General features: G+C 51.6%; 1 protein-coding gene across 1 annotated transcript; it reads left to right on the top strand.

Moving 5' to 3' along the window:
- The first annotated feature begins 6694 nt into the window (after positions 1–6694).
- On the top strand, positions 6695–10164 carry LOC123085091 (leucine-rich repeat receptor-like serine/threonine-protein kinase BAM1). The gene is made up of 2 exons (XM_044506674.1): positions 6695–9298; positions 9539–10164. Exons 1-2 carry the CDS (start codon positions 6733–6735, stop codon positions 9964–9966), a joined length of 2994 nt encoding a protein of 997 aa, XP_044362609.1. The 5' UTR covers positions 6695–6732; the 3' UTR covers positions 9967–10164.
- Positions 10165–10745: the final 581 nt, after the last annotated feature.

The following is a 10745-nucleotide window of genomic DNA, read 5'->3' as shown; positions in this document are numbered from 1 at the left end:
TCTGGAAAGTTTTGGTTCGGTTTTCATGTTTAGTTTTCTACTTAGTTTATATATTTTTGTGAAAAAAATCAGAAATGTAATGAAATTTTATTTTTGTTTGTGCTTTTAAAAAACTTTTCAAATTATTTATTTTTTTCAAAATATTTTGCCCTTTTAAAAAATCATAATTTTCAAAAAGTGTTTGCCTTTTCAAAATGCGATTGTGTTTCCCCAGAAAATGAAAGCGCGTTTGCATTTTGAAAAGATGTTCACCCTTTTTCCCCAAAAAATGTCCTTTGGATATCTGAAAATGGTCACATATTTTTAATATATTCAAAAAATGTTAGAAAAATCGATCGCCACAGTAGCCACCTCATTTCATTGCTGGCCCTGTCTTGCGCCAAATAGGAGATCATATCACATACTCCCTCCGTCATGAATTATTTGTCACGGAAATAGATATATCTAGATGTATTTTTTTATTCTAGATACATTCGTTCCTATCATTTTTGCGACTAGTAATTCGGGACGGAGAGAGTATATCATATATCACGGGCTCGCACCTTGGCCGAACAAGGGTCGAAAGGAAACACCCCACAATCTCCTCAAAAAAAAAAAGGAATGCATCTTAGGTGAAACCACCATGCCCCTTCCCGTCCGGCGGTCCGTCCGCCGCGCCCACCCCTCGCCAGCTCGGCTGCGCTGTGTCGACCTCTGCGCGCCGTCTTGGCTCCATGCTCCGGTTCGCGATTTCGTAATCTCGCATGCGTACATGGACACGGGTGATGGTCATGGCCAGACGGCGCCCCTCCCTTCCGGCCGGTCGCCGCTCCTCGACAAGCGACCTTCTCGCGTCCGCTTGCTGGCCGTGCCATCGCATCGCGCGTGCAACGTACCACCAGTACGTGCGTTCTGCTTCTCCCGTGCCGTCGTGTGCTCACGTCTGCTGGCGGCTTGCGCGCAGCTCCGTGACCGCGTGTGGCTCGTGAGCCTGCGCGTTGAACAGTGCCTTCCCGGGACGCGGTCCATCCTCCCATTCATCGGATCGTGTCACGCTTGCACCACACCCGCGCGAGCCCAGGGAGAGACGTCGCCCGGCAGCCGAGACGATGGCCTGGAGGATCCAAGGGCCAGAGCAGAATTCCGTCTTTGGGTCATGTGCTGAGGAATTAACTCCTGCTGCCTCCTCAAACCAAGATCAACCGGATCGAACTGCGCAGTTGAGACTAGCCACAATGGAAGTAATTTCAGCAGTAACATCGAGTCTAACTCAACAAATTTGCTTATGTGGCAATGAGTTAATGAGGAGAGAGGCAGTTATAATAATTTAGCTAGTTACTGTAACATCATATGTCTCAATGCAATATGAGTCTATAAACTAATAAATGAAGCTCTGTATGTTAACACGCTTATGTTACTATCCACATAGTCTAATGATATGGGTATATTACTAGTGTATGGTACTCTCCATTATGGCTAGTCTGACAAGAGCACACGCTCGCTCGATGCGTCCGTCAAATTCAAGACAGAGCGAGCAAACAAATGCCGTGGTTTGACCGGTCATCCGATGTGCACGTACGTAGAGGCAGGGCTCTTGCTGGGAGCAGTTGATTTTTCTATGAATTAACCGGATTTACAAATCGATCTGGCGATGATCCCCGGGCAATCTAGGGTACTGGGGCTTCGTGCATGGCTGCGTAGTCTTGTACTTGAAGCGTCCAAATTGAGTTCCCGGGAGACAAGGAGGATCGGAAGACGCTTGAGACGAACGGTGCATGGGAGCAGCGGTACGTACTGTTAAGCTGCCTACAGTCTACTATCTAGAGTAGACCTTTGCCTACGTAGGACTAGGAGTTTTCCTAATCTGATAGCCATCTCATCTATATCAGATTATCCATGGTAAAAGTAACATAGGTTCTAATATCATATTTATCTAGGTAAAATAAATGATGTGACATATAATTAATAAAAAAGCAGATACATATGATAACATAGCTAGTTACTGTAACATCACACTTATCAAAAAAACTAAGTCTACAATATAATAAATGAAGTGATACATAACATAACACTATGAAGGTAGTAACATAGACTAGTGACATATGCATGTTACTACTCTAAGTTACTCCCCTCTGTGACTAGTCTCAGTCTTGCTGTGGCAAGGATTGTCGTGGGGGACGTAGGATACGAATGCAACATGTATGCCATCTGAGTAATAACCGTCAGCTCTTGGCTCCGTGTCAAGACAGGCTAATGCCGACCATTCGAGTATGAGCTAATTGAATTACTCCCACAGAAGGCACGGCCGGAAGCCAGCTAGTACTACAGTATTACTGCTCGTTGTGTCCACAGTGCATTTGATTATTCGGCATCCTGGTTTGTCCATGACCTCTCTCTCTCTCTCTCTCTCTCTCTCTCTCTCTCTCTCTCTCTCTCTCTCTCTCTCTCTCTCTCTGCGACTGTAACGACGTACGCAGAAACAAAGGAAAGACGAGGACAGAAGCTCTGGATTCGCGGTTTTGCAATGCACGGAACACGCACAAGGGCTGTCCGTTGCTGTTGTTAAATGTTGATGCGCGCATCGCTGTCCGCTCTATGAACCTGACGGTTCACCAGAGATTAAGTAATGCGTTGCCATAAGCCCATCACCCTGCAATACGCGGATCCTCCTCCGTTGCGTGTATCCACACAGGGATCCAAAGCAACGTAGCTCCGTAGGAACGCTGGTCTGCTGTTGGGAGGCTAAAACAAAGCAAAATGCCACACTTTGTTTACAAGGGTACTCCATAAGCAGTGGGCCAACACCTAAACTAATCGCGCATCCGCGTTGGGCTCGGGCCGAAGCGGAGCCCCACATCGCCGCGTGCGAGCCGATGCGGCGGCGGTGGGCTCCCGTCGTTCGCTTGCGCGCGCGAACCATCATCATGTGGAACACAGAACAGAGAGAGGCACCATCATATTTGCTTCGTCTTCCTCCTCGCCGCCCGCCCGCCCGAGCCAGATTAGCGGTCGTGTCCGGGGACAAAACCGCGCAGCGTTTTCCGGACCGAATCATGGGCGCCGCATCATGCCTGCCCCGGACTCCACTCCACGTACCCTCATCCTCCCCGTTGTTTCTGCGTCACGTATGGCCCCCGTCCGTCGTCCGTCGTCAACCCGTCTTGATCGAGGTGACGACTAGCAACTGTACGAAAGCACCTCTGCATGCAGGAGGCATGATCCCGCAGTTTACCAAACACGTGTACTGGTACCATGCACCGTGCTGGTTCTCGGCGGGTACGTGCATGCCATATGTGTTGGCTGCCAACGCCAGCCAGCTGCCTAATCGATCGTCTGCGTGCCTGCTTTGGCTCATGCTTGCGCGGCACCTCACACAGTACGTTTGGTTAATGCACCGTTAGGCGCCTGCCTGCCGCATTGTTATTAGAGCTGCTAACATGATGGCGCCCCGTAGGACGTCGGCCGTGTTGCATTGCACGTCTTTTGGAGGTGGTAAACAACCAAAGACGTGCTCGCGCCCGGCCCCCGTGTGATAATGGATGCATGCATGCTGCATGGGGCCTGAGCATGATGAGAGACAGGGCTTATTAAGCTACACTTTTGAACGAACGGCACACGTTCATTTTACACTACGCCGGAGCACGAACGACGCTGGACGACAGTGCAACACAAAAAGCGGCCGGGCTCCGCCTGTAGCTGCAACAGTGCAACACGGAGCGTGCGTCTCTTGCCTCACGCCCACTGAGGGAGAACATCACCAACGGCTCACGCTCTTCGTGTTTCATGCGCTGCCGCTGGCCCGTGGGCCCCGCGCTCCCGCACACGCGATCCCTACTGCTCCTCCGCGTCCTTACTTCCCTGAGACGGGAAAGATGACTCGCTCCCGCACACGCTGCAGCTGCTCCTGCATCGAATCGTCTTTCAGTGACAGGTGGGACCAGGCATGCTGGGACCAACACGTCAGTGTAAGTGCTGTATGCGCGCCAAAGGTGATTTAACCAGCAGCATTTACGCGAGTCATTCCCCAGATTCCCCGACATGGGCTCTACTTCAATCGGCGGATACTTTAGGGATTTAAGTCTTTCAACGACACTGCTCCCTCGGCTGCTTTCCTCCGTACCCGCCGCTTTGTGGGCTGCACCTGCGGATGGGCTCTAGATGCATAGCACTATATTCAAAATACTGCTTCCATTTTTATTTACCCACCCCTCAATTTTTCTATTTACTCAGCATATTAGTTTTGCTAATTTTTAAGAAAAAAATTGATATCTACAATACCAAATTGAAACCATTAGATTCATTGTGAATACATTTTCACATTATATCTACATTTCTTGTTGTATATTTTCACATAATTTTTTTATAAAGTAGGTAGAAACAGAAGGAGTACTCTACATTCGGCAGGGATGCTTACATATGTGATGCAGAACAACATTCATTTGTTCCCGAACCAGGAGAAAACTTTAGGCTAACGTCTTTGTCATTTGGCCATAATGTTAAATATAATAAGAAGAGACGCCTCTCCAGTTTCCCGGTCAGGTTTAGTGCCCCTTCTTAAGGTCCTTTAGTTTGGCGGATTCTAAAAACATAAGAATGAGGAAAACACCGGAATAGGAAACAAAATGCATCCAAAAATAGATGATTGGTAACAAGAATTCGGCCAAGTTGGATGTTTGGTTCACATGCATCGAAAAAACACACAAAACTGCCCATGGTCAATTTTTTCGTATTCTATGTGGTAGGCATGCATAGAAAAACAATGTATGAGAATATAAGGAAAAAACTGCCCATGGTCAATTTAGCACAATAGATCCTCGAATCAATTAAAATATGAATCAAAATTATGTCGAAGCACCAAGAGGAAGGAATGCAACAATGTTTAGAGTATTTTAATTGAGTGTTTGGCCAGTTTGATGAAGCTAGAATTTTAAAAAGTGGCAAGCCAAAACTTGTGCGCAAAGAAAAAATTCGGAAAGATATGAGGAGGATGTGTTTTGTACTTTACAAGTTACCAAGTTGTAAGTTTTTGTTTTTGGATAGGTACGTAGTGTTTTGCTCGTTATCAAAACTAGAAGTAAATATCTGATTAACTTTACTAAAATCACACCCATTGGCATTTCAAACTTAAAAAAACAAATGATATATACCATATGGGAATTTATTTTGATTCAAAGTATGGACTGTAGTTGTATGCTTAGGTATTTAATGATACATTTTCGGCATATTTGGTTTGCGGTCTAAGGTTGTCACACCTAACCTTAGTCATGCAACAATATCTCACGCATGTGTTTGGTCAATTGTCACACCTTTGGTTTGCCACACTTCTCTAGCTATATGGTTTGGTGTCAATGACTAGATTTTTTTGCCACATTTTGTCACGGTTGTGGTGGTCATTTTGTATGCCACATTTTATGACCGCCACAATTTACCTATGGTTAGTTCTGACAAAATTAGTCATGAACCAAACATGTCATGTATCTCTATAAGTTAGCTACTTTCTCAACAAGGTGGGTCCCGACAAATTCTCGAGCGTAAACTAAAATCCATGGGTACTTAATAGAAACATCAATATGATAAAAATCCATATATGTTACCAACAAACACTTAAAGTGTATTCAGATCATCTCAAATAACTAGTTGAATTAGAATTAGGGAGGATTGTGCCCTTCCCCTACGTCATGTTAGGGCAGGGGCTCTGGCCCCTCTCCCCCTCACAACACCAATTTTCTGTTTTCAATAATTATTTACGTTGGAGTACATGTATGCTATAATCATCATTTTTATCAAGACTTTATTATACATGTTGTATCAAGACATTATTTAGTAATATCTATAGTGTAGCTCCCATCATAACATGTATAATTGTCTTTTTATGTAGCTCCCATCATAACGTTTATCATCTCGAAATTTTACACACATGAGGTATCATGTGTATGGAATGTGTGTATTTTTTTCAAAAATAAACTTAAAAACGTGATTCTCGAAATTTTCAAAAAATAACTAGCTCCATGGAGCTCGTCCTCAATTTAGCATTTCCGGAAGTAAACACATTTTTGCTCGTGTCACGGATGAACTCGATGTATGCCACAACCAATTTCATGTTTTGTAAGATACCACTGTAAATATTATGCATCGAAAACCACCGCAAGAAATGGTTAATCTGATATGTGCTACCGTCATGGTGGCATATATGATATCAAAGTATCCGGTATCCATGAGAAAAAATGTTATCCAGCTGAAAAAACCAACGGTGTAGGAGGCGTTCGGGACAAGGAGCAAAAACAGGGCACGTTCGGGAGTTATAGAATCAGTATATGAAAGTATCGAGTATCCATGAAAAAAAGTATCAAGGTAATATTGGCAAGCGAACTTTCCGTAATTTGATATGACCCCTTTTTGCTACAGACTGCGGAATTCTTTTGTGATGATTCAAGATGCCAAAAAAATAATCTTGTGATGATTCAAAGATTGTACCACAGTTGTCCATCGACGATTGCCCTAGTGCTCTAGGTAAATTTGAATCTTTACCTTTTACCTTTTTCTTTTCTTTTTGAAGCTTTTACCTTCTGACAAAAAAACGAACCAAAGGAGAACATTGGAAATCAGCATGCTCGCACGGTACCGCTTCATTTTTTCCACCAAGGAAAAAAGGAAGCGAAAAGGAAAGAAATTGAAACGGAAGATCCGCACACGCGCATATAATCTCACGCTGTCCGCCTGAACTCGAGCGCCACTCCAGCTCAGCCCCCATCCATGGCACGCTCCATGGCCGCCACTCACACCTTTCTCCTCCCCGTACTCCTCCTGCTCCTGGCCACCGCCACCCGCTCCACCGCCTCCGGCTCACCCACCTCCGTCGCCTCCCCGGAAGCCGCCGCCCTCCTCAACCTCTCCGTGGCGCTCGCTGACCCCTCGGGCTACCTTTCCGCGCACTGGACGCCGGCCACGCCGCTCTGCTCGTGGCCGCGCCTCTCCTGCGACGCCGCCGGCTCGCGCGTCGTCTCCCTCGACCTCTCCGCCCTCAACCTCACCGGCCCCATCCCCGCCGCCGCCCTCTCCTCCGTCCCGCACCTCCGGTCCCTCAACCTCTCCAATAACCTCTTCAATTCCACCTTCCCGGACGGCCTCATCGCCAGCCTTGCCGACATCCGCGTTCTCGACCTGTACAACAACAACCTCACCGGCCCGCTCCCCGCCGCGCTCCCCAATCTCACGAACCTTGTGCACCTCCACCTCGGCGGCAATTTCTTCTCCGGCAGCATTCCCACGTCGTACGGCCAATGGAGCCGCATCCGGTACCTGGCCCTCTCCGGCAATGAGCTCACCGGGGAGATACCGCCCGAGCTCGGCAACCTGGCGACGCTGAGGGAGCTGTACCTCGGGTACTTCAACAGCTTCACCGGCGGGATACCGCCTGAGCTCGGGAGGCTGCGGCAGCTCGTGCGGCTCGACATGGCGAGCTGCGGGATCTCCGGCACGGTCCCGCCGGAGCTGGCGAACCTGACGGCGCTCGACACTCTGTTTCTACAGATTAACGCCCTCTCCGGCCGGCTGCCGTCGGAGATAGGCGCGATGAGCGCGCTGAAGTCGCTCGACTTGTCCAACAACCTGTTCGCCGGGGAGATCCCAGCGAGCTTCGCGGCCCTCAAGAACATGACGCTGCTGAACCTCTTTCGGAACCGCCTCGCCGGCGAGATTCCCGAATTTATCGGCGACCTGCCGAACCTCGAAGTGCTGCAGTTGTGGGAGAACAACTTCACCGGCGGAGTGCCGGCGCAGCTTGGTGTGGCGGCAACCAGGCTGAGGATTGTCGACGTGAGCACAAATAAGCTCACCGGCGTTCTGCCGACCGAGCTATGCGCCGGCGGTCGGCTGGAGACGTTCATCGCGCTTGGAAATTCGTTGTTTGGCGGCATTCCGGGCGGGCTCGCCGGGTGCCCCTCATTGACGAGGATTCGCCTGGGAGAGAATTATCTCAATGGGACGATTCCGGCCAAGCTGTTCACGTTGCAGAACCTGACACAGGTAGAGCTGCACAACAATTTGCTGTCCGGCGAGCTCCGGCTAGACGCCGACGAGGTGTCGGCATCGATAGGGGAGCTGAGCATGTATAACAACCGATTATCTGGCCCGGTGCCGGCGGGGATCGGTGGTCTCGTGGGGCTGCAGAAGCTTCTGTTGGCCGACAACAAGCTGTCCGGCGAGCTCCCGCCGGCTATTGGGAAGTTGCAGCAGCTTTCAAAGGTGGACATGTCTGGCAACCTGATATCCGGGGAGCTGCCGCCGGCGATCGCGGGATGCAGGCTGCTCACCTTCCTCGACCTATCCGGCAACAAGCTCTCCGGCAGCATCCCGGCCGCGCTCGCCAGCCTACGGATCCTCAACTACCTCAACCTATCCAGCAACGCGCTCGACGGGGAGATCCCGCCTCCCATCGCCGGAATGCAGAGCCTAACAGCCGTCGACTTCTCGTACAACCGCCTGTCCGGCGAGGTCCCAGCCACCGGGCAGTTCGCCTACTTCAACTCCACCTCCTTCGCCGGCAACCCTGGTCTCTGCGGGGCCTTCCTGTCCCCGTGCGGCGGCCACGGCGTCGCCACGTCGGCCTTCGGGTCCCTCTCGTCGACCACGAAGCTTCTCCTGGTGCTCGGCCTCCTGGCGCTGTCCATCATCTTCGCCGTGGCGGCCGTGCTGAAGGCGCGGTCGCTGAAGCGGTCGGCGGAGGCGCGCGCGTGGCGGATCACGGCGTTCCAGCGGCTGGACTTCGCCGTGGACGACGTGCTGGACTGCCTCAAGGAGGAGAACGTGATCGGCAAGGGCGGGTCCGGGATCGTGTACAAGGGCGCGATGCCGGGCGGCGCGGTGGTGGCCGTGAAGCGGCTGTCCGCCATCGGGCGCTCCGGCTCGGCTCACGACGACTACGGCTTCTCCGCCGAGATACAGACGCTGGGGCGGATCCGGCACCGCCACATCGTGCGGCTGCTCGGGTTCGCGGCCAACCGCGAGACCAACCTGCTGGTGTACGAGTACATGCCCAACGGCAGCCTCGGCGAGGTGCTCCACGGCAAGAAGGGCGGCCACCTGCAGTGGGCGACGCGGTACAAGATCGCCGTGGAGGCGGCCAAGGGCCTCTGCTACCTGCACCACGACTGCTCGCCGCCGATACTGCACCGCGACGTCAAGTCCAACAACATCCTCCTCGACACCGACTTCGAGGCGCACGTCGCCGACTTCGGCCTCGCCAAGTTCCTCAACGGCAACGCCGGCGGCTCCGAGTGCATGTCCGCGATCGCCGGTTCCTACGGATACATCGCTCCCGGTATGTATTACGGTCCTCCTCTGTTTTCATTCTTCACAAACGTTTTGGATTCAAATCATCGAGATTTTCAGCTTTGGTATGCTCTGATTGTTTTTGCTGTGTGGCACCAACTGTGCTGCACATGCCCTGGAACTGAAGCCAGCCTCTCATCACTTTGTCGTTTAAATGGATCATCTTTGGGAATTGTTGGCATGTGATCTTATGTGGCTGCATTCTCTGTGTTTTTTGTGCCTTTTTCAGAGTATGCCTACACGCTGAAGGTCGACGAGAAGAGCGACGTGTACAGCTTCGGCGTGGTGCTGCTGGAGCTTGTCACCGGACGCAAGCCGGTGGGCGAGTTCGGCGACGGCGTGGACATCGTGCAGTGGGTGCGGATGGCCACCGGGTCGACCAAGGAAGGCGTGATGAAGATCGTCGACCCGCGCCTCTCGACGGTGCCCATCCAGGAGCTGACGCACGTCTTCTACGTCGCCATGCTCTGCGTCGCCGAGCAGAGCGTCGAGCGGCCCACGATGCGGGAGGTGGTGCAGATCCTGGCCGACATGCCAGGGGCGACGTCGATGACCGCCGGCACGACGCGGTCGGAGGCCACCGCCGAAGGAGAAGAGGAGGAGCATCAGGACGGGCCACAGGACTCCCCGGCGCAGCAGGATCTCCTCAGCATTTAGTGGCTGTACCTTTGTCGCGGCCCCTGTACCTTGTGGTGTACTCTTCGGAATGTGGTGGCGTGTCCGGATGCGTGTGCAGGCATGTGCTAGATTAGTGGTATGATGATAATGTTGTGGATTAATTAGACCGGTGTAATCTCTGTTGTAGTGGTGGTACTGGCTTGTACAAAGCGGTTAGTGGGTCTCGTCTCTCCAATTGAATCGAAGCGATTTGTTTCTGAAATCACACGAAAAGAGGAGGCCCGAGGCAGCCCGTACGTGCACGCTTCGACGTCTGCTTGCTCGAACGCGTGCTTGGGTGACATGCATGCACAGCGCGGCGCAGGCGCACTGGCGCGCCCACGTCAAGGGTTCGGGCAGGAGAGGACGCGCACGCTCGCTCGCTCCGGACGGCCGTCGCTGTAGCGGTGCTCACCTTCCCCAGCGGCATGCACGGCTTGCGGCCAAGTGAAATTGGCGCGTGCACGTGAACCGTCATCTCATCTCCTCTCCACAGTGTAGTGCATGCCTGGTTTCACTCGCAGGCGTCAGACGCACCCGGGCCATGCTGCTGCTGCTGCTGGCATCTACACGCTCGCACGGCACACTTGTGTCGGGTTAGAAAGATGTTGGCCGCACTGTGCTGGCCTGGCCTGGCCGCCGTGTCTCGGAGCGTGTCTTTTCTTGCACAAGGCACTCGTTTCATATGACTTTCCAGCAGTCTGTGTAACACTGTAAAAACTGTCGGGGAATCAGTACACTACGTACAAGGCAGGCAAGGGCTGAATCGACGGTGATCG

This window comes from Triticum aestivum, chromosome 4A, assembly GCF_018294505.1.
Source record: "Triticum aestivum cultivar Chinese Spring chromosome 4A, IWGSC CS RefSeq v2.1, whole genome shotgun sequence".
In the NCBI taxonomy this organism is placed as follows: domain Eukaryota; kingdom Viridiplantae; phylum Streptophyta; class Magnoliopsida; order Poales; family Poaceae; genus Triticum; species Triticum aestivum.
Note: the sequence above shows the minus strand (reverse complement) of the source record. Positions and strands in the feature narration are given on the sequence as shown.

Bases quoted from the DNA above. Each gene is read 5' to 3' on its own strand.
- LOC123085091 (XM_044506674.1), top strand. From the start codon at position 6,733: ATGGCACGCTCCATGGCCGCCACTCACACCTTTCTCCTCCCCGTACTC. The intron at 9,299-9,538 runs GTATGTATTACG...TGCCTTTTTCAG, and splicing joins CTACGGATACATCGCTCCCG to AGTATGCCTACACGCTGAAG.